At 36.2% G+C, this 20,792-nt stretch overlaps 1 protein-coding gene, 1 long non-coding RNA gene and 1 pseudogene across 3 annotated transcripts; all 3 read left to right on the forward strand.

The window, feature by feature from the left end:
• Window positions 1-63: 63 nt before the first annotated feature.
• Window positions 64-1,397, forward strand: LOC147498868 (uncharacterized). Its single transcript, XR_015195621.1, has 3 exons — window positions 64-1,020; window positions 1,144-1,200; window positions 1,310-1,397. It is a non-coding gene; the product is annotated as an uncharacterized LOC147498868 (long non-coding RNA).
• Window positions 1,398-7,418: 6,021 nt separating this feature from the next.
• On the forward strand, window positions 7,419-11,153 carry LOC147498869 (phytochrome A-associated F-box protein-like). The gene is made up of 2 exons (XM_086560741.1): window positions 7,419-8,445; window positions 10,855-11,153. The coding sequence occupies exon 1, from the start codon at window positions 7,434-7,436 to the stop codon at window positions 8,436-8,438; it is 1,005 nt and encodes a 334-aa protein (XP_086416867.1). The 5' UTR covers window positions 7,419-7,433; the 3' UTR covers window positions 8,439-8,445; window positions 10,855-11,153.
• Window positions 11,154-13,918: 2,765 nt separating this feature from the next.
• LOC147498870 (beta-glucosidase 11-like) lies at window positions 13,919-19,120 on the forward strand (annotated as a pseudogene). The gene is made up of 13 exons (XR_015195620.1): window positions 13,919-14,223; window positions 14,293-14,356; window positions 14,456-14,508; window positions 15,139-15,214; window positions 15,301-15,372; window positions 15,715-15,802; window positions 15,921-16,176; window positions 16,258-16,373; window positions 16,460-16,679; window positions 17,280-17,308; window positions 17,392-17,479; window positions 18,456-18,547; window positions 18,633-19,120. The product of XR_015195620.1 is annotated as a beta-glucosidase 11-like (transcript).
• Window positions 19,121-20,792: the final 1,672 nt, after the last annotated feature.

The following is a 20,792-nucleotide window of genomic DNA, read 5'->3' on the forward strand; positions in this document are numbered from 1 at the left end:
AGTGTTCTAACATTCATCGAATTATGGTGTTTTTAGCTATTTTTGATTGAGTGAGTATAAGGATTCACTTTTAGTAATATGGTAGTGGGCCAAATGTTTGAAATTGATAATGGGCTAAGTGACTGAAATCAATACTGGGTCAAGTATTGCAACTCTTTTGAATCTTATAAAGCTTTTTAAATAAAAATAATTGGTGATGGCAATACCTTGCAAATTTGTTAGTTGTAAGTAACATGTAAAATTTGTGTATCATACGAGTATATCATTCTAAAAATAGGTCTTCCTTAGTTCAGTTCTAAAAACAGGTCTTCCTTAGTTCAATTGCATGATGACATTTCGTGTTCTAACTGGAAAAGGATTATTCATCCGGAATTATGGTGTTTTAGCTATTTTTGATAACAGATCGCAACCACACTCTCGTTGAGTGAATATAAGCATTCACTTTTAGTAATATGGTAGTGGGCCAAATGTTTGAAATTGATAATGGGCTAAGTGACTGAAATCAATACTTGGTCAGGTACCAAGTTTTTATAACAGTATGAATTACCTTGAGAGTTGAGTGGGCTATTGCCTATTGACAACAGGTTGATTTTATTTTTGTAAAACTTGGGGGTATTTAAATAAATGCCTTCAGCAATACGTGGGTCCATCCCTGATTGGCGGTGTTCCCGATCTTATCCTTATTCTATTGAAGTTTGGGTAATCTATTTACCTTGATATGGCTGTTGGTAGGTTCTTAATTGGTATTACAGAATATCACATTGCTCTGTGGGCAATGAATGTACGAACCTGATATGATCTTGCAATATAATTTGTTTATCATCTTAATTTTTGCACAACTTTGCTATGAGATCAGGTGTAGGCTAAATATGTCCTTGTTAGGATTTGACCTTCCCATCATGGGGTCTCAACCAAATAATTTATTATTCTTATTCAGTGCAAATTTATTAATTTTATTGTTCTTTTACAGGTACCACCGGGGTTGTGGACTATACCAACTATGAGGACATGCGATATGCAGTAAGTTGATATAGCTGAATAATTAAGTAGTAATTTTGGGGTGGGGGGAAGAGGGGTGTTATTCAGCAGATTGTAAGAGATGTACTTTTTTAAAATAATTTTCATTTTTTTTCTTTTGTACAGGTTCACAAGCTTGACGACTCTGAGTTTCGTAATGCATTTTCTCGAGGTTATATACGGGTATAATATGTTGTGTTTACTTCATTCATCATTTATTTTCATTTATGTTTTTGTTATGCTAGTATGCTGTATATTTGCTTGAGGGTCATTTAACGAGTTCTTATGGCAGGTCAGGGAATATGAGTCAAGGCGGAGCTATTCAAGGAGCCCTACCCATAGTCGTTCATATTCGAGAAGCAGAAGCCCTAGTTACAGTAAGTAGCTATAATTAAGTAGCAGGAGTCAGAGGTTCTATTCTTATTTTTTTTGGCCCGATAAGCTAAAATTCCTTTTTGGTTATTATGGTTTTGATCATTTGCAAAATTCTTTTGCAGCTATTCTCCAAAGCATAAAATCTAATCGTGCTTTGTCTAGATCTCGATCGAGGTCTGTTTCATCTCGTTCTCCCTCAGTGTCAGAACCCGAGCCAGGTACATATTCTTGTTTGACTGTTTATCTCCATTTTAGATTCATATGATGCTTTGTTCATAACTTGGTGTCATAAATAATTTTGACGATAATGATTTCTTCCTAGTGTTTAACCGTGTGGTTTTCAAGTAGGCGTGTTTACTACTTTACCTAATTAAAAATGTAGAAGATGTATAAAAGCTTTACACCTCCTCTCCCCTCCCACCACTTATTAGTAACACATACTTTTTTGACTGAGGGCGAACCTCAGCTAAAAGTGTACGACTCAAATGTAGAATCTCCATCACATTCTATAGCTAGGAATAGGATGACTTTAAATTAGGGTTGCATCACTTTCTACAGCTAGGAATGGGATGTAGATCAAATACATAGGGTTAAACTAGCCTGTTCTTCCGAACATTTAATGCAACCGGCAACCTTAGATAACTGTTTAATGTCTTCAGGATTTTTGACCACAAACGTCACTCCAGTTAGCTGTCTGGTACTGAAATCTTGTTTGTATGAAAGAATCTATACCTATCTGAACAGTAAAATTGGTCAATGTTTGTATACTAAATCAACTATTTTAATACCAATAAGGAAAGTTGGTGTGGCTCACGAAAGAAATGACTAAATACACATGTGAAGTGTGATTACCATACTTGGGTCTAACTTTTACCATAGTTTAGTATAGTATTTACTACTAATAAGCAAAATATACCATCATTAGTATTCTTGACATAGTTTTAATTTGTTTTTCACACACACACACACACACACACACACACACACACACACACACACACACATATCTGTGTGTTTGTGCGTGCGTGTGGGTGCGTGTGATCCATAATCAATAGTAATTATTGATAGATTATGAAGTTAGATACTACCCAGCTATTTAAATAGTTTATTAAGAGATTTACCAAAATAACTTATTACTTATAGCCTTATAGGATAGAAAAAGGGAACAACAAGGAAAAAAAAAGTGAATATCAAATTACATTTTACTACTTTTGATGGTGTTCAGCATCAAGTACGTGTGAAATACGTGAACGTGACCTTAGTCACCAGAACGCTGAGCGGGAGCGAGAGCGAGAGCGGAAGCGGGAGCGTAAGAGTGCCTAACTTGAGAACCTCGTGTTTGAGCCTTGAGGAAGCGTATATAATATATAAATAATACACATATTTGTAAAAGCGAAGTAGTAAAAAAAATTATTCAAACAAAGTAAAGCTTATATATTCAAAATGAAAGCGAAATATAGTTACAAAAATAGAAAAAGAAAATAAACATATGAAATTTCTTAGTCAGATTACTACCAACTCATTATCTTTAGTTCTTTATTATTTTTTTTTTAATATAGAATATCCAACTCCACTCTCTTCTCTCCTTCCTCTCTTTGTTTTGCCAAAAACATAGTGCGAAGTCATGTAAACCAGTGAACACACACCGTCAAGCTTGATTTTTTTTATCATCTCGACCCAAATACTAATCCTTTCAACTGAAACTTCTTGTAGATAGACCTAAAATAAGTTCTAAGGTAGTTCTCAATTTTTTTGTTGAAGGAAAAGGCGATTTTTCGTTGAGATTTGAGGAGGCCTTGGTTGCAAAAAATTGAGGCCGGGTTTTGAAAATCTCAGAGCTGGCGGTTTTAAAAATCTCAGGCGGGGGTTTTATGAGGGATTGGCACTTAAACCCGAGAGTGAGGTTTTAGAGCGGGGCGGTAGGCACTTCCCACGGTTTGTGTGACTAAGAGCGTGACTAGTCTATACAATATGGAGCATTGGTGTTGATCCCAATACCCCAAGTCCCCAACCATCCAACAACCTCCAGCGATTTTACTTCCCATCTCAAATCCTGCACTATTGGTCTTTACTTCCACAGTGTAGATCTCGGTGGCGAGAAACACCCCATGTAACTAAATAAAGATTCATGGGCACACTACTCTTCTGTATCTGAGAAGAGTCAACAGCTAAATAGAAATTTTAGTGTCAAGAATAGATGCTATCACATTTATTAATGGAGTGGGTATGTGCACTCAGGCCATGGTCTGGAGAACCACAATTAATTCTACAATATCTCTCCCTTCTTTGTAACTCCAATATCTTCTGGCGCGGAACCTACTTGAAAATTAATTTGTGTTTTCCTTTATTCTCAATATGGGATAAAAGCAGAATCCCATCCCATCAAATGTGCTACTGGAATGACTGTGGTGCCCCGAAAGAATATTTCTCATACTCAATTGCTTAGATGTCAATAGGGACATGGGTAGGTTTGGGAGATAACTCGTACTGAGTGTAACGATACCTTCCTTGGAAGGGTAGATGTTTTTGTTTTTGTATCTAGCTAGCTATATAGTAATCCCTAAATGAGTGATCCATTTTTAATAAACCTGTCATAGGTCCTACATTAGTGACCCGTTTTTTAAAACCTGTATTAATAGGGGAAGCATTTCTGTTTTATAAGTTGTATCTTATTTTGAATTTTCGAGTTGCTATTAGAACTCTTTTCTCCTGTGTTGTATTTGATTTAGAAGTCCGAGATGTTATTACTAGTAATATAAAAGAGAGAGGATTTCTGACGTAGATTTTTAATTGAGCTTGAAAATTACTTTTGGTATATATATATGTATATATTATTTCTAAGTTATTATTCGAGGGGCAAGGCCTGCTGAGTTCTTACTTTTCAATTAGTAAAGTATCTCCGTGTACTTGACTAGGATCCATTCCCACATCATCCTTTACTCAGCCTCTTGCAATTTAGATCTTCATAAAACAGATAGCTGTTTCTGCCATTGAAAAGTTAGATTGATATCTTCACTTGAACAAGGTTCATTCATTTGATCTAGATTTGCCATCGTTAAGTATTTGATTCTTGTGGAGCTTAATTTTGCAAGATTGACACCATTTGTTTCTCGCTTGCTTCGCTTTTTATTTTCTAGACATAGTTATCTCTGGCATGGTAGGTGATTATTTCATATTATGTGTTTTGGAGGGGGATTTAACCTGAAATAAAGTCTCTGTGTGTGTGTGATGGTTAACTGCAACTGAACAAATGCACCTTAAAATTCTTCCTTCACCTTCTGTGTTTTTTCCCTTTTCATGAATTATAAAAGTTCTTGAAGGACATGTCCCATGTGTGAAGTTGCTCTGTTGCATATGGGCATTATTTCTAGTTCTAATCCCTTGTCCCACCAGAATTTACTCCTCAATTTTAAGCTCAGTTCAATTATTTGAGGAGTTAATATCTAAGTTGCATTGCAACAATGCCCCCTTTTGAATGTAGTGCACTTGCTCTACCTCATGATTCGTTTCTTAAAAACGGATGGAGGTGGTGATTGAGAAAGAACTTGGTCGCCCATTTCTCATCCAATGTTTATGAAGGTTGCCTTGTTTGTTTTTCTAGATTGGCGTTTTGGCGTGATGTGGGGATTGCATGTTAAGATCTTGATGGAATATGCAACTACCCAGCGACTCATTTAGTCAGTAGGTATGCTGTTACGTAAGTGGGCAGCTTTGAAACATTAAATAATATGTTATTCTTATAGGTTGTGCCCAGGGCCTGGACATGCAGCTAGGTTGGGGTGAAGGATATATTGGGCTGTGTTTTTTGAACCGGAATCATGGTCACCACTAATCGCTAGTAAATGAAATATATTTGTTTTCATTTTCAACATGGGCATGCTAATAGACGTTGCGTTAATGTGGGTTTTAATGGCACAAAAATGGATAGAGGCCATTCACCTATCCTAATTCATTGGTTCATTGTTTTTTGTTATTTCCACTGGATATCACCCGCTTATCAGTCACTTGGTGGGTGAAGTTTGTTTTGTTGCCTTGAAAAGTGGATTGTTTTCTCTATGGTTTCTCTGTTGAACGATGATACTGGGATTGCTTTTCTTTTTCCATTTGAATGTGGTAACTCTGTGGTCTTTGGAAGAGGCGTCAAGGCTTCTGGATCAAAGGTGTTAGTGAAACATAGTGGATATTGAATTGGGTTGTTTTTGGAACTTTTGCAGATCCGAATCAAGATCCAGATCTCCATTGCCATCTGTAAGTGTTCAAGCTAGAATTGAAATGTTGTAAAGCTTTCCTACTTTTTTTGTCCTAAAAGGGCTTAGCATTCTGCAGCCTCGCCACAAGCATGTCAGCAAAAAGTTCAAAAAAAGCGGAGCCCCAGTGTGAGCAGTAGGAGCCTAAGCAGGGCGGAGCCCAAGTCGGAGCAGAAGCCTATCACGGTCTCTTTTTCCTACAATAATTATAATTTTGTTCAAACCAATATAGTCTCGACTGCTTTCTTCCAATTTTTGTTTGTCTAATCATTCTTTATCAGGTTTACATATCCGAAAACAAAAAGTTTCTGATGATTGGATTTTTGTTGGCAGGTGAAATCAATGCAGTCAATCTTCTGACTAGAGGCTGTCGGTTATGGACAAGTTATTCGCCCAGTATGTCAGATGAATATTTTCACAGACGGTGTCACTGTTACTTCATTTTAGGTTATTTAGGTTATGGACGAGGTTTTGCCATTTTATTTTATGACATGTTGAATATTAATAACATATTGGAAGTCAGATTTTTGGCTTCTTAATTTGGTGTTTAGGAATAGCAATAAAGTTGTGACTTCATCTATTTCCTGAAGCTATGCAATTTAAGGCTTAGCAGTTATAATTTAATGGGTAATTTTCTTGATATGCCCTTTTGAAACATATGGGTAATTTTCTCATGGCGGTTGTCTTCTCAAAGGTACCATTTTTTTGGTGCTTTTTCTTACCATTGGTGGATGGGCAAATATACTTTGATGGGTGTGTATATATTGGAAAAACAGGTCAGCTGTATTGCTACTGGACATACATTTACCGATTCTTCCCTCCTTTTCTCCTTATGCCACCTTGACCTGAAAATATTGATGATCCTCAGAGGCTCAGAGAATCAGAGTGGTATAGTTTGCTTTCAGCTAATGTCGACTTCAATGTGTCCACACAAGCTTGCAATGTCAAATTTATCTAAAAAAACTTTTCAGACTTGTCGGCTACTACTTCCTGCTTCACGTTCTGTAGGTCTTTGTTACTGTGCGGTTTGCACGCAAGCTTGGCACACGAGAAAAACTCTTTCCTACAAAACTACGTGGCTGGTGTTGATTCCTATTCCTGAGTGACCAATAAACATTAAGAATTAAGAATATCCTGGAAGATATCTAGCAAGTGGCTTAGTGAGCCTACCTTTAATTTGCGCTTGCATAAATGGATTGCAGAAGATTTACTGGCAATGCTCTAACCTGGCCAATTGGTGGTGTTAAGTTGTTAACCCCACAAGGCCATAACACAGAGTCGTAACTCGTAAGGAAAGCCTAGTATTCTGGAGATATATAAGAGAATAGTATGACTGTATGAGGACTAGGGAGACACGGATAGGTGAAAAGCACATGGTCACATGCTGCATGCAACCTGGTGTCTGTTTAGTTCAAAGAGCTCAATTACCATTCATTTTTGTGTGGACATGGACGAAGGATTCGTCTTTCGTCGTGTCCTTTCTAGCGCCCCAAACTAGTCTAAAATCAACTTCCTCCACACACCACATTAGACAATAGACAATAGACAATAGACAAAGCAATAAAATTTACAATGTTTTTACCAAAAAAAAATTACAATGTGGCTTGTGGTTATAATACTATAAGTTGATAATCATGCACTCAAGCCCCGGCAGAATTAACGTTAATAAAATTCCCCGCGGAATATCTGGTAAACTGAATATAGACAGAATAAAATAAGTCAAAAAAAAAAAAAAGAGTTCCATCCATTTGTCTTTCTTCATCATTTCTCCACTCCTTCCTTCCTCAACAAACCATGTCTTCAACCGCTTTAATCTTCATCTTAACAGATGATATAATCCTAAACATACTCTTCAACCTTGAAGACGACCCAAAAAGTTGGTCTAGTCTTGCATGTGTATGCACAAAGTTTTCATATTTGATCAAAACCATTTGTATTAAAACTAAATGCTTAAAAACCATTCCTTCAATCACTTCCGACCTTCTTCATTCTTCATCTTCTTTAGAACCACCAGGTGGTTGGGTATCTCTTTTTAAGCTTTCTGTTTGTTGTCCAGGTCTTCATCATGCAGGAGTTTTGTTAGAAAATTCTGATTTTGGACTTGAACGTGATCTTGGCCCAGATGAGAATTTTCAACAAAGTGAGCAAGTGGACTTGTCTCATTTTGATCAAGTTCCATCTACTAGTCATCAAGAATGTAACTTGGTAACTAATACTATAACCCCTTGTAATACTACTACATGGTCTTTGTATGATGATTTATATTTTGATACTGTTTATGATGTTTCTGAAATGAAAGAAGAAGTAGTACAACCTGTTTTAGGAGATGAAGAACTTAGTGGAGTTGTTGTCAAGGTTGGTGATTTTTCTATTAGTAATAAGAAGAGAAAGAAATGTACTAGATCAATTCAGACACATTTAGCAACTGGGGTATGGAATTTAAATCGAGAACCAGGGAATAAGTTATTGGCTAGTCGATTTAGAGGTGATTGTTTATATATATGTGATTGGCCTGGTTGTGTTCATACTGAAGAGAAGAGGAGTTATAAGCTGTTTAGAGGTGTTTTTAAGAATTTTAAGAAATCTCAAGTTTGGAGAACGATTAATGATGGGAATCGAAGTAAGATATCATTGGATTGCGCATTTTGTAATTGTAAGGAGACTTGGGATCTTCATTCCGCCTTTTGTTTGAAGCGTGTGTTCGGGTTCCATGATGACGGGGAACCAGTTGTTCGAGCTTATGTTTGCGAGAATGGACATGTTTCTGGGGCTTGGACTGATAGGCCTATGTACTCTTGAGTATGAAGTAATTTCTCTTCTTTTTTATATGCATTTTTTTTCGTATTGTTGATATAATCTGTTCGTGTGTTCATTTTCGGGTTTGGCTAATGTTGTGTCAATTGAACTATTGATTTCCTCTATGTATTTTTTTATTTGAGATATTGAATGCTTATGGTTGGTTGTGCTTTAAATTCGATTCTTTATCTAGTATATCTGCTTGAATTTCTTATTTTCTGCTTTTTTTGAATTTCTTTTGGTGGGTATGCTGTAAAGTTCTTAAGAAACAATGATAGTAGAGAATTACAACCTAGATGAGGAGTTCCTTTGAGAGAATATAGTAATCTCTCAACCTTAGGTACGTAGTTGAGTCTCAAGTCAATAACATGGAAAGAGTAACGGTAAAATAATAAGATCAAATGAATCAACACGTCGAAGAAGGATATTGGATTCCTGTCTATAGTCGTTGAATCGAGACAGGTTCTGCAATCTCTTACTTCCTCATGTATTTGAGGACTAATGGATGGATTGTACCAAATTATGCATGAACGACATAAAAACTCGCGAGATCTAATACTAGTGTACTTTGAAGCTTAGGTTGATTTTAGAAAGGGATACTTTACTGCACTACAAGGTTTGGTAGTTCCAGTTCAGGTCAAAGGATGAGATAATGAAACGTGGGAAATACTTAGTGATCTGGACTTAACTACATTGTTGAAAATCAGATACAATATTGCCAAAAGATCTTTCTTGTGAAGCTAGTGAAATTTTGGATTGTATTGAGATCCAAATGAAAATCAAAATTAGATCGTATTGGGGAAGAACCTTGTGGGCCTTTGGCCAAATAATACCAAAATCTATGTCAACTGATTAGCTAGTTTAACTGAATACAAATCTGAAGGTGGCTAGACACAGAAATAGGAGGAGATACACAAATACTGATACTCTGACAGAAAGAGAAGCAAAGCTTACAGTTGATTTCTGGGCAATGACCAGAACAATGCTTTATAATTTAGGGCTTCAATATAAAAATTTCTAGGATATCTATACTACCTTGTAAAAGGGGAAAAATAAGGACTTGGCCTTGTTCACTAAGAACCAAGTCCTGAATACAAAACCTTCCCAGCATCATAGTTATAGGTATGTTTTCTATCAATGAGCGAGCTAGCTCAATAATGAAAAATGTTGATACAGAGTCCATGGCAATCTCTTTATCAAGTAGGATTGACGGAGGTTGACACATAAGTTCAATTCTTTGTTACTCACTAGTAATATACTTGTGCTTCAAGGGAAAATCCTGACAAAGAGAGCAACTAAGAATCAGAGGCACAGAGGTCCCCTCCCTTTGTTTTGCAGCTTTCAGGAAGAAACTGCAGGCAGCCTTATGCTTCACTGTCTTCTTCTTTTCCCAAAGGTTTGAAATGCATTCCCGACTTCCATGGGTTCACAACCAGATAGTGAATGTCTAAGATGGATCTCCCAACTACAGCTTTGAATCTCATTTGGCCCTTACTCCGTTACAACCATATGGGGACTAGGAAAGAAGCAATTTTTATAGACGGCTTGCTTTGGAGGAGAATGCTATTCGCCATATGAAGGCACTCTTACGGCTCTGGACCTCTCAAGATAATAACATATTACTTTGTTAGGCTGATCATTGATTACTTGATTAGGGTTGGGCCATTTCTCGTATAACTCGGCATGTATTGTGGCTCTTTTTACTACCCTTTCTACCTCTCTTTTGACTTAGCTTGTATAGGTGAGCTTCTCCCTCACCCTCATCAAGCTTTATATGTAAAGTTCAGTACAGTACAGTTGGAACACCTTTGAAGTTTGAATACAGTGTTTTGTTTATACTATTCGATTATCAAGTTATGGATCTGTAAATGTATTGCTTGTAAGTGTGTGCTTAGATCCAAGCCTCAAAGCTTTGGCTAGTGAAGTGCATTGCGTGTCTTGTATTCAATACCACTAAACTGTACCTCCTTCCCATTTCAATTAAAGGAATGGCATCAGAAAATTAGTCAGAGCCTCAGAGGTGAGCCCTATGCGGGTTTAGTGGAGTGGAGCAGCGTAAAGTCAAGTTTAGTAGTAGTAGTAGTGGGTGAATCGGTTTCTTAGCAGGTGCCAACTAGCAAAGTTGGTAAAACTTTTGGATGATGATACTAGAGGTTTGGGGCTCGAACCCCCCACGTTTCTATAAGTGTAGACATCCATATCTAGGAATTTCTATTCTCATGTTTTAGGTTAGTATAAATATGTATTAGAATATGTCCTATATGTAAAGTCCCACGTTTCTATAAGTGTAGACATCCATATCTAGGAGTTTCTATTATCATGTTTTAGGTTAGTATAAATATGTAACTTTGGGTTAATTGATGCGAGACAAAGAAGCTCTCTATGTGCCTCACTAATCAGGTGTTAATGTGGTCAACAGGTGATAAATAATTAAGTCTAAGCATGGAGAAAATTTAGAAACAGTTCGAGGAGCCCCGTCCTCTACAGCTAGGAGACTCCTACCAGACCTCCAGCACTACTGACACTCTGATCGTACTGTCCTGTTTCATCTATCAGGCTCTGGTTTACGGTTTATCTTTTGCTTGCCATTCTCCTGTTCAAGTATGGTATTGTGCAGCTATTTTTGGTCTGTATGGAACTAAAAGCCAGCATTTATGCTCTCACAAAAGCTGTAGGAAGCAAAGCCAAAATAGAAACCAGACCCAACGAATTGAGATCTACGCCTTAATGGGGTTTTTTAATGAGTTAATCCTCACTGGGAGGGAGGGAGTGCAATGCACAGAAAGTACAGTTCGTAAGTGAGTCAGTTAGATCCTCACTAGAACATGTTACAAGGTAAAGGAAATACAATGAGATCTGACGGACTCCCCAACTTAATAAGACCAAAAACATCATACCCCATTGATAACATTAGGCCAATCCAATACAAAGTCTGAACAGTAACATGTTAGGATCGTTCAAAGAGCCTTTCGTCGTCGTATATATGCTTCTAGCCTTCTGCAAACAATCTTCAGCGTGACAAACTGTACCTTTTATGACAAGTTCATTCATTAGCATTTACCAATCTCTAGTTTCCAGAGGTGCTAACGTATTTAATGTAATAGAACTGGAAGTGCCTTTTTGAAGGCAAGCAGACAAGAACACAAGACACACATACAGTTGCACCAGTTATGATGAACTCATGATGCCTTCTGAACTCTGAAGAGAAGAAAAAACTATAGTGGAGGGTCTAAAAAGAGCAATTTAGATGGGATGGACCACAATTTGGATTTAATCAGACTCAGTAGCTGCCATTAAAGCTTTTCTATCAAATAAAGTGCACTGGGAGGTAAAAGAACTTAAAACCAAAGCTGAATTGATCAACCTTTCTAGTACATGGCCGGAAACATCAAATTTTGCTGTGGATGCTTGTACAAGACATGGAGGAACCATACCTAAGGGTGTCAAGCAGTGGTGGGATGACAGACCACATTTCATACTAAGGCTAGAAGACCAGAACAGCACGTACTATAGATTTATGCATTAGTCTATTACCAATTCTGTTACATGGAAAGAGTCAAAACCAGTTCTTAAGTTATCCAATGAAATCCCTAGTAAAGGGTGCGGGTGAGCATGCATACAACCAAAACAGTAAAAGATTATGATAAAAAATGGCTGCATACCTATGAATTGAACTATAGTAAGATATTATAGTAAAAGAATATGATCGACTACCATCGATCGACTATAGTAAGTACTATGTAGTAAGAAATTATGTTAGAAATTTATTCTCCTGTAGCTGAATAAATTTCTAACATAAACACCAGATTTCAGGGGTAAGGCTGGCAACATAAGCCACTATAGTAAGAGACGACGGATCCCGTATACTCGGAATATCAAGGTATGTATCCTGTTTCGGGTCATACAAAAGAAGATCATTCTTGTCCTTGAATAGAATTTGACCATTCTCAGCAAAACATAATGGCGTCTTATCTGTTCCAAAGGCACGAAGTTTTGGCCACATATATGTGATCAGATGCTTTAAACACACATATTTTAGACCAAGAAGAGTCCTTGTTCAAGACCCATAACCCATAAGAAGGACCATACATGCAAAAGATAGCAAGTTGTCCTCCCAGCTCACCAAAAGTTTTAAGGGTTAGTTAGTGTTAACTCTTTTAGGGTCTTCCTTCCAAGTACACACCAAAAAAAAGACGGTCAACCGAAAAATCCTAATTGGCTCATCTAGGAGATAATACTAGTTAACCCAAGTTTTAAAAGCATATGAACTCTCATCAGAAGGTCCTTGAACCTCTCGAAAAACTTTGTTCCAAACATGAAAAGAAATAATACGTGTACCACATACAATTTCAGAAAGTCCAATCCAATAAAGAACTCCATTCGAAAAAATTGCCAACTCAGATGATCTTGAGATTGTTTAGGGAATGCCTGTGATTTTTGAGGATGAGCCCTCGTTTAGAGAGTAAACCATCACAAAAGAGTCATAGTAATATGATACTTTCAAATGACCAAAATGTAATAATCAGTAGCAGAGTCATAACCAAAACTAGATTGATGCATGCACGTTGTGCGTTTTGCTTAAAACATAGAAAGGTAATACTAAATGAGGATGGGGACGGGGACGGAGAAGGAGAAGCTAAATCGAAGTAGGTGAGATAGGAAGATGATTATATCCCTTAAATAAATAGAAGATACAGGGGCAAAAACGTTATAAAAAGTGACGAGGTATATAAAAAATATATTATTCAACTGTTGCCGTACTATAGATGAGAGTTTGGATTTTTAAGATAGTTTAGATTAGTAGAATGCTTATGAAATGCAAAGATTACAGCCCAAGGACAAAAACCCAATAATAATTTCGTAATAATTCCACCTTGATTTTTCATTTCACCATAAGTCTCAAACCGACTGACGTTATTATTTTTTACTTATAATTTATATTTTCAATTTTAATTTCGCCGTAAGTCTTATGAAATACAAATTTAAATTTACATAGGACTTTAGGATTTATGGTGAAATTAAAATTGAAATAGAATTAGGGGCAAAAATATTTGGGAAAAACCCAATTATATGGTGAAATATTCCAATTTTTTGCCCCCAAACTCCACATGCTTAACCTCTCTAGTAACCGGATTAAACAATGACAAAACATTGCTCAAACCGAAACAAACAATTCCATTACAAAAACCTAAAACTCTAATAGGTTCAACAAACGTGTTATATGTGCGTGCAGGATTTGGGATGAGGAATTGAACATAAGTACCCATTTCTAATATCCACTATTTCCATATATATTTTCATATCAAATGATATTTGGGGTAGTTTTGAAAATTGTGTTCCCTAGTAGTCTAGTACTGTGAAGGAAACGGGACTCAGGAAATGGCCAGTGTCATGATTTTTGTAACACAGCGATTATTTACAAAGCTGGAAGCGTGGAACCACCAAAAACAAACACGTATTTATTAGTGACAAGAAAACAAAACGTTCAACACACGTACTTGTTTCAAGCTTCCACAAGTCTCTTTCTCTTGCTCTGTTTCTATCTAGTGCAGCCCATTTTTTTTTTTGAATTGCTCATAAATATCATAGATAGAAAGACTGAAGTAACTAGTAAGAGATGATGGTACTGTTTACTGATTCTCCAAGAACACTAGTTCTACTTGTAGCAATGCTTTTTCTCCTAAGCTTACTAGCAGAAAATGGTCATGGTGTGTTAACTACTCCCACATATAGCAGAAATGACTTCCCACCACACTTTGTATTTGGTTCTGGCACCTCAGCTTATCAGGTTCTCTGAATTCATTTTTTGATTTTTAGTATTTGAATATGAGTATAAATGAATTCTTTATTAGTGCAGGTTGAAGGGGCAGCAGCTGAGGATGGAAGGACTCCAAGTATTTGGGACACAGTTGCTCACAGTAGTATGCTTTCTGCTTCTTCAATATCTTTCTGTTTGTTGCTTTTGTTTTGTTTCAGTTGAAATGTTCCACAATTACAATGACGCTTTGTCTATAATTCAGAAAAATCTATGGGTAATGGAGACATAGCCTGCGACGAATACCACAAATATAAGGTCTGTGTTATTGCACCTAGTATATATTACTGTTCTTAACTTCTTATAACTTTTACATGATGGAATGCGAGTATGTACTAATGTAATGAATCAAAAATGGATGGTGGTAAAAACGGTGTCATTTATTTTTCTGATCTTGAGATAATCTGAATTTATTCATTGTCGTGTGAGAATGAGTAAAAGATAATAAATATACACTGGATATGCAAAATGATCAATTGATCTTTTCTTGCTATATTTGATTTCTAAAGATATTAAGTAGGTAAGTTGCAAATACAAGTACATCAAGATGAGTGGGAAAAAGGATTGTAGGAGGTCGCTCTTATCTAGTCTAATCTTAGTTCTACTTTTTGAAAGCGTACATATCCTATGAAAGATTGATCTCACACATTGAGAAAGCTGGGAATGGTCAGTACGTTTTATTGCCTTGAAGCTATTCTGTTTGGTTTTAGAAATCCATATGTAGAAATTTCCACTTTTTTATATTACATATCACCCACTTGGTCGAATTTAGAGGGAGTTTTTTGAAACAGAGTTGCACCTCAGAATTAGCACAATATGTAGAGTTGATTTCACTGAGCAAGGTCTATAACATTCGTTTAAGCTTGTTCAATGACATTTTATTTTCAGGATGATGTGCGACTTATGGTAGATACAGGCCTAGATGCTTACAGGTTCTCCATCTCATGGTCGAGGCTTATCCCGAGTAAGCATAACTAGCCATGACACGTTTTCACGTTAACGAGAAAAAAAATCATTAATAATTAGTCTGAAAGTTTTTTTTTTTTGCAGATGGGCGAGGTCCTGTCAATCCAAAGGGTTTGCAGTACTACAATAACCTCATCAATGAGCTTGTAAGGCATGGTAATGTATGCTTTTTCATCAGAAACCGAGCAAATTTAGAAAAACATAAACACATAAACTTATCAAGTCTAGAGGTTTGTCAAATAAAGTAGCATGAAGACGTTATCTCAGCTGGTGCAAGTTAGCGTAATCATCTGATCATCCAGTCCAAATCAAAATATGGTAAGGAACCAGTATTTACTGAGTTGTTGTGGGTGTGAAAATTAAAGTTCGAGTTGTGGCATCAAAAGCAGCAACAATGTTACTCTCTTGGTGTCGGACTACTTTATTTTGCTTAGTTGGTTAATTCCTTGATTTTTCCTATCGAATATGCTTATTTCTCCTTTAATGCAATTTGAGCAGGAATTAAACCACATGTTACTCTCTTCCATCATGATCTTCCTCAGGCACTCGAAAATGAGTATGGAGGATGGCTGAGCCGGAAAATTGTGTAATTTTTCGCAATTTTCTTATGGTTTTGTGCCACAAACCACATTCAACTAGAATGAATACTTATCATATACTAACTACGATTCCGTGCAAATATGAAGTATCTTGGTGTGGTGTAGGGACGATTTTATGGCATATGCAAATGTGTGCTTTCGAGAATTTGGCGACAGAGTTTCCCATTGGACTACCGTGAATGAGGTCAATGTGCTTGTATTGGGAGGGTATGATTTGGGATTTTCTCCTCCTATGCGTTGTTCTTCCCCATTTGGCTTTGACTGCACATCTGGCAACTCGACATCAGAACCGTATACTGTTGCTCACAATTGCTTGCTAGCGCACGCATCCGCTGTGAGGTTGTACAAGACAAAGTATCAGGTATCAAAAATGCAATATTTTACTACATGTTTAAATATGAGGTTTTAATGGCCATGGTTTGAGACAAACTGGTTGATGTAGGCCAAACACCATGGTTTTATTGGTTTAAACCTTTTTTCATACTGGCTCATTCCTCTAACCAACACGACAGAAGATATTACGGCTACTCAAAGAGCCAATGACTTTTACGTTGGTTGGTAAGCTGAACCCCCACAAGCTTGATCTTCTATTAAGACTTTCTGTGGTCAACTTTATCAACGAATTTATCAGTGTTTATCATCAGGTTCATCAATCCTTTGGTATTTGGAGACTATCCTGATGTTGTTAAGAGGAATGCGGATCGAGACTTCCTTCTTTCACTTTCGATATGAGTCTCGTCAAGTTAAGAGTTCTTATGACTTCATTGGGTTAAACCACTACAACACATTGCGTCAAAGATAACACAGACAGTCTCAATTCTGATAGGAGAGACGTCATTGCAGACATGGCTGCAACACTTATATGTCTGACGTTCATTTAGTTCACCTGCTCATATGTGGTACTGATACTTGTTTACTTACTCAATAATTTCGGTGTAAAAAATCTTCAAGCCATTACTTCCTGGCTGAGACATCCTTGCAAGCGGAGGATCAATACTTTTAGCAGTTTGACAAACTTGAACAATATGCTTTGTTTTTAGATTTTGAAATAATGCTAAAACTGTAGCTCTTCTAAAGCATTGCGTAATAGCGACAGAAACATTATATTGATATTTCTCAGCTACACGAGGGAGGTTACTGGTTTGAAACTCGCTAGTATCATCTACGGAGTTTTCCCTCGTGTAGTTATTTGGTCTTAAGAGGCTGGTATCAAAGCCTTTGGTGTCTAGTAGCTAGTTACGGCTCTATGGGAAATCACCCTTCGGGGCTAGCTGCTTATCCAGGACAAATGGATAGTGAGGTGACTGCGACCAGAGCAAAGTGCGCGTGGTCTTTGTAGAGGTGGTAGTGTTTCATTGACTATCAGCTACAAATGTGGCCTTTTTTTTTTTTGAAAAAATTATAATATGCTTCCTAGCTTCCTTGTTTTGTTTTATGTTTATTTTTACTTTTCAATGTCTGCAGTTAACTGGGATGAAGTGCCTGCCGGTGAGGTAATAATGAAAAAGACACCTGTAAGCATACTTAGATCCAGAGTCCCTGTATAACCTGTATTGACTAGTGTGAATTAATTCAGTTCCCCATTACTCCATCGGGCATGCAAGGAGTGCTGGAGTATTTCAAGCAGAAATATGGAAATCCTCCAATGTTCATTCATGAAAATGGTGAGAACTCTTTTCTTTCTTTCTATCCTTCTTTTTCTTTTTTTCACAGATAAGAAACTATAGTGTTGAATAAAATAGTAGAACACAGAGTATATCCACTGATCCAAAATGCTCCAATGAAATACACACAGATTCACGAATTACAATACCCTTTAAACCTTCAAACAACTTGTCCCAAGAGCAGCTCCACAGACAGCCTCTGAGACACAAATTCCATATGAACTACAAGAAACTTGCCATTAATCCAAGAGTTATGACTTCTCATTGAGGATGAAATTGCCAGTTAATCATATCCCATCCATAATTTCTGTTTTGATGAAGTGTATAATCTAGAACTAGTGCCATCATTTTCTCTGACCAATTTCAACTGCCAAAGTTCTATATTGTCTCATAAATATTGAAATCTCAAACTAAGCAGCCACAGCCTGAAAACCAGGTGAACCAGTTATATATATACTGATTTAGTTCAGGACACTGAATAACGATTAAGAAGTCTTTCAACATGTTATTCATATAACTATATAGTAGCCAAAAATTAGTTTCAGTGTACCAAGAGAGATTAACATCAATAACTCTTAACAACAATTTAATTTTTGGTCTTGGAATTTATCAAATTTATGCATTTGCTAATGGACAAAAAAAAAGTTGAACCGTGCTAATTAGTAGCGCATCCGTTCATATCATCAAAATATGCATTTGCTCTCCTGGCAAAAAATTGTGGGTACTCGGTCTCAAATGAATTAGGCAAATGGAAAGCATTCATTGTCTCATAACAAGATATATTTCACATATAAAGCAGCACGACAAAAACTATTTGAGCCATGTATTGTAATGTTGGGCGTTAGTTTTTGAGCTATATATATATCTAGAAAATACATGCAATGACATCAATACTGTCTTCTCTTTACAGAATTAAAACCATAGTTATTTTTAGTAGTTTCTGATGCTAAATGTGATAGCCACATTCTGTTGATAGGTCAGAGGACATTTCACAACACGTCCTTGAGCGACACATCAAGGATTAAATATTTGAATGGTTACATTGGAAGTACGCTTCGATGCTGTGAGGTAAAATTGTATAACAGGAATTCTGTCATTTTAGTATACATGTAATATATGATTTCCTTGTCTAAAATTTCATAAACATTGGCAGGAATGGATCTAATACTAGAGGGTTTTTCACTGGTCTTTCTTGGACTTGTACGAATTGTTTGGCGGAAATAAATCAAGCTATGGCCTCTACTTTGTAGATTTCAAGGACCCAGATTTGAAGCGATACCCTAAGCTCTCTGCATACTGGTATTCTAAATTCCTTAAGGGAGGAAATATCAGTAATAATCAGGGTGTAACTGAAGCTAAGACGAATATACATACTTGGTTTGAAGCTTCTCATAGTTCTCAGTAAAATTTTCAGACTATGACAAGTAACAAGTCATATTGGACTTGTACAGTGCTGGGAAGTTCCAATTGAAAATTGGGTTAAACAAGGAAATGGGTCTGGAATGTATTCAGTGTTTATCATTTCTGTAACACCCTAAAACAGATATTAGTTACTAAACGTTTTACTTATTGTCATTATGAAACCATAAAAACAGGTGCTGCAAGCCCGCAATGCGGTGATATATTTGATTGGCGACTCTACACTTTCGTTTTCCAATGTAGAATTTATTTTCATTTGAAAATTGGATTATAATATTTATATGTACAAGGTTACCAACTTACCATCAAATTAAAAATAAAAAAGACTAGGCAAAATAAACGTTTTCTAAAACAGCAAATTATCCTAAAAATTTATGCACACTTGGAGAGAGTATTTTTCCCTCTAAAAGACATTTATTAATAAAATTAAAGATTTTGCCCCCAAGACGTTTTTTTAGTTGGAACAAATAAAAATACAAGATTCATCTAAGACTGGATGCAAAATGCACGATGTATCCACCATATTAATGGATTATTTATGTTAAAAGCATGTTGCTCTGAGGTTACTTAATGATAGTGAAGATGTCGCCCAAAACTTGCTATATGAAATGACTTACTGATATGTTAGTGCTATAAATTAAACAACAATTTCTGTCCTCTGTTGCCTAGTATTACTGCGTACCCACTCCAAAATCTTGCTCTATTATAAGATGAACTAAGATGGACTGGGAATAGCAGCAGCACCTAACTGGGAATTTTGGTCTAACTAGTGCTACGATAATTAATTCAAGCACCTGTTTTGCTGGTGCACTAGACTTGATATTATGTACTAGAAACTTGGAAAAAAGTTGAACAGTCAAAATGTGCAACAGCTAGCTAGAGGAAATATAATATTGGAGCTCAATCATATATAGCCTGTTTTTTTTTTTTGATAAAACACTAATTTCTATTAAGAAAACCACTAGTTTCTTAATTTAAATGAATCTCCACTCTACTAAGTAGAACACCAGTAGGGGGGGGGACCTGAGAGACAAGATCGTATGTGTCAGAGTGCACCTCTAGTATTTTTTTTAAAATAATTTCTAGGATGTTTCCCATCCTCGCAGTACTACTTTGGCTTGGCAAGATTGTGTGGTTAAAAGCGGATCTCTGGTGAGAATGAGGCAGCGACACGTGCATTAGGGATAACATGATTACCACAGGACTAGAGTAACTGTGTTTCGTGTTAAGCCCTAGAGGAAAATAGGGAATGAGGACTGCAATGCCGTTCATGGCACCACCAAAGCACATACTAAAAATTGGGCTCTAAACATTTTTTTAGTGTGTTTTTTGTCTAGAGAAAGATTAATATTATCTTTTGATTCTACTCTAATTTTAACAACACGTCACTTTTTTGATGTATTAACTGTTTTTAAAACTTTTTATTTATCTTTTTTACCCTTTCATTTGTAAATGTCAATTTCTTCCACAAATAAATAATATGATGAAAATCTAATGTCTACAAGCAGTATGGTGTGTGTCAATCGAGGCCACTCATCAAACAAGAATGCGTGTGTATTGTTTCAAAATGTACTGCAATAAAATAATACAATTGTCTTATAAAAAAAAACCATTTGTCTTTTTACAATTTCAAAATTTGAATTACATCAAACAAAGCTTAAACATGCTATTCAAAATTATCAGAGATACATTTTAAATTGTTAAAGTTGTATTGAAATTAGTTGTAATCAACATTTCCATTTTTGAAGTTGATGTTTTTCACATTGTTTTGGTCTATTCATAAATTCATCTCACTTTTAATTGGAATTTTGTAGATTTCGGATGAATTTTAGTTATTTTTGATTAACCCACTACTCTTTGGTGAATCGATTTAGTTCATAGTTTTTTTTTTTTT

This window comes from Coptis chinensis, chromosome 5 (assembly GCF_015680905.1).
Source record: "Coptis chinensis isolate HL-2020 chromosome 5, ASM1568090v1, whole genome shotgun sequence".
Taxonomy (NCBI): domain Eukaryota; kingdom Viridiplantae; phylum Streptophyta; class Magnoliopsida; order Ranunculales; family Ranunculaceae; genus Coptis; species Coptis chinensis.

Bases quoted from the DNA above. Each gene is read 5' to 3' on its own strand.
- LOC147498869 (XM_086560741.1), top strand. From the start codon at position 7,434: ATGTCTTCAACCGCTTTAATCTTCATCTTAACAGATGATATAATCCTA.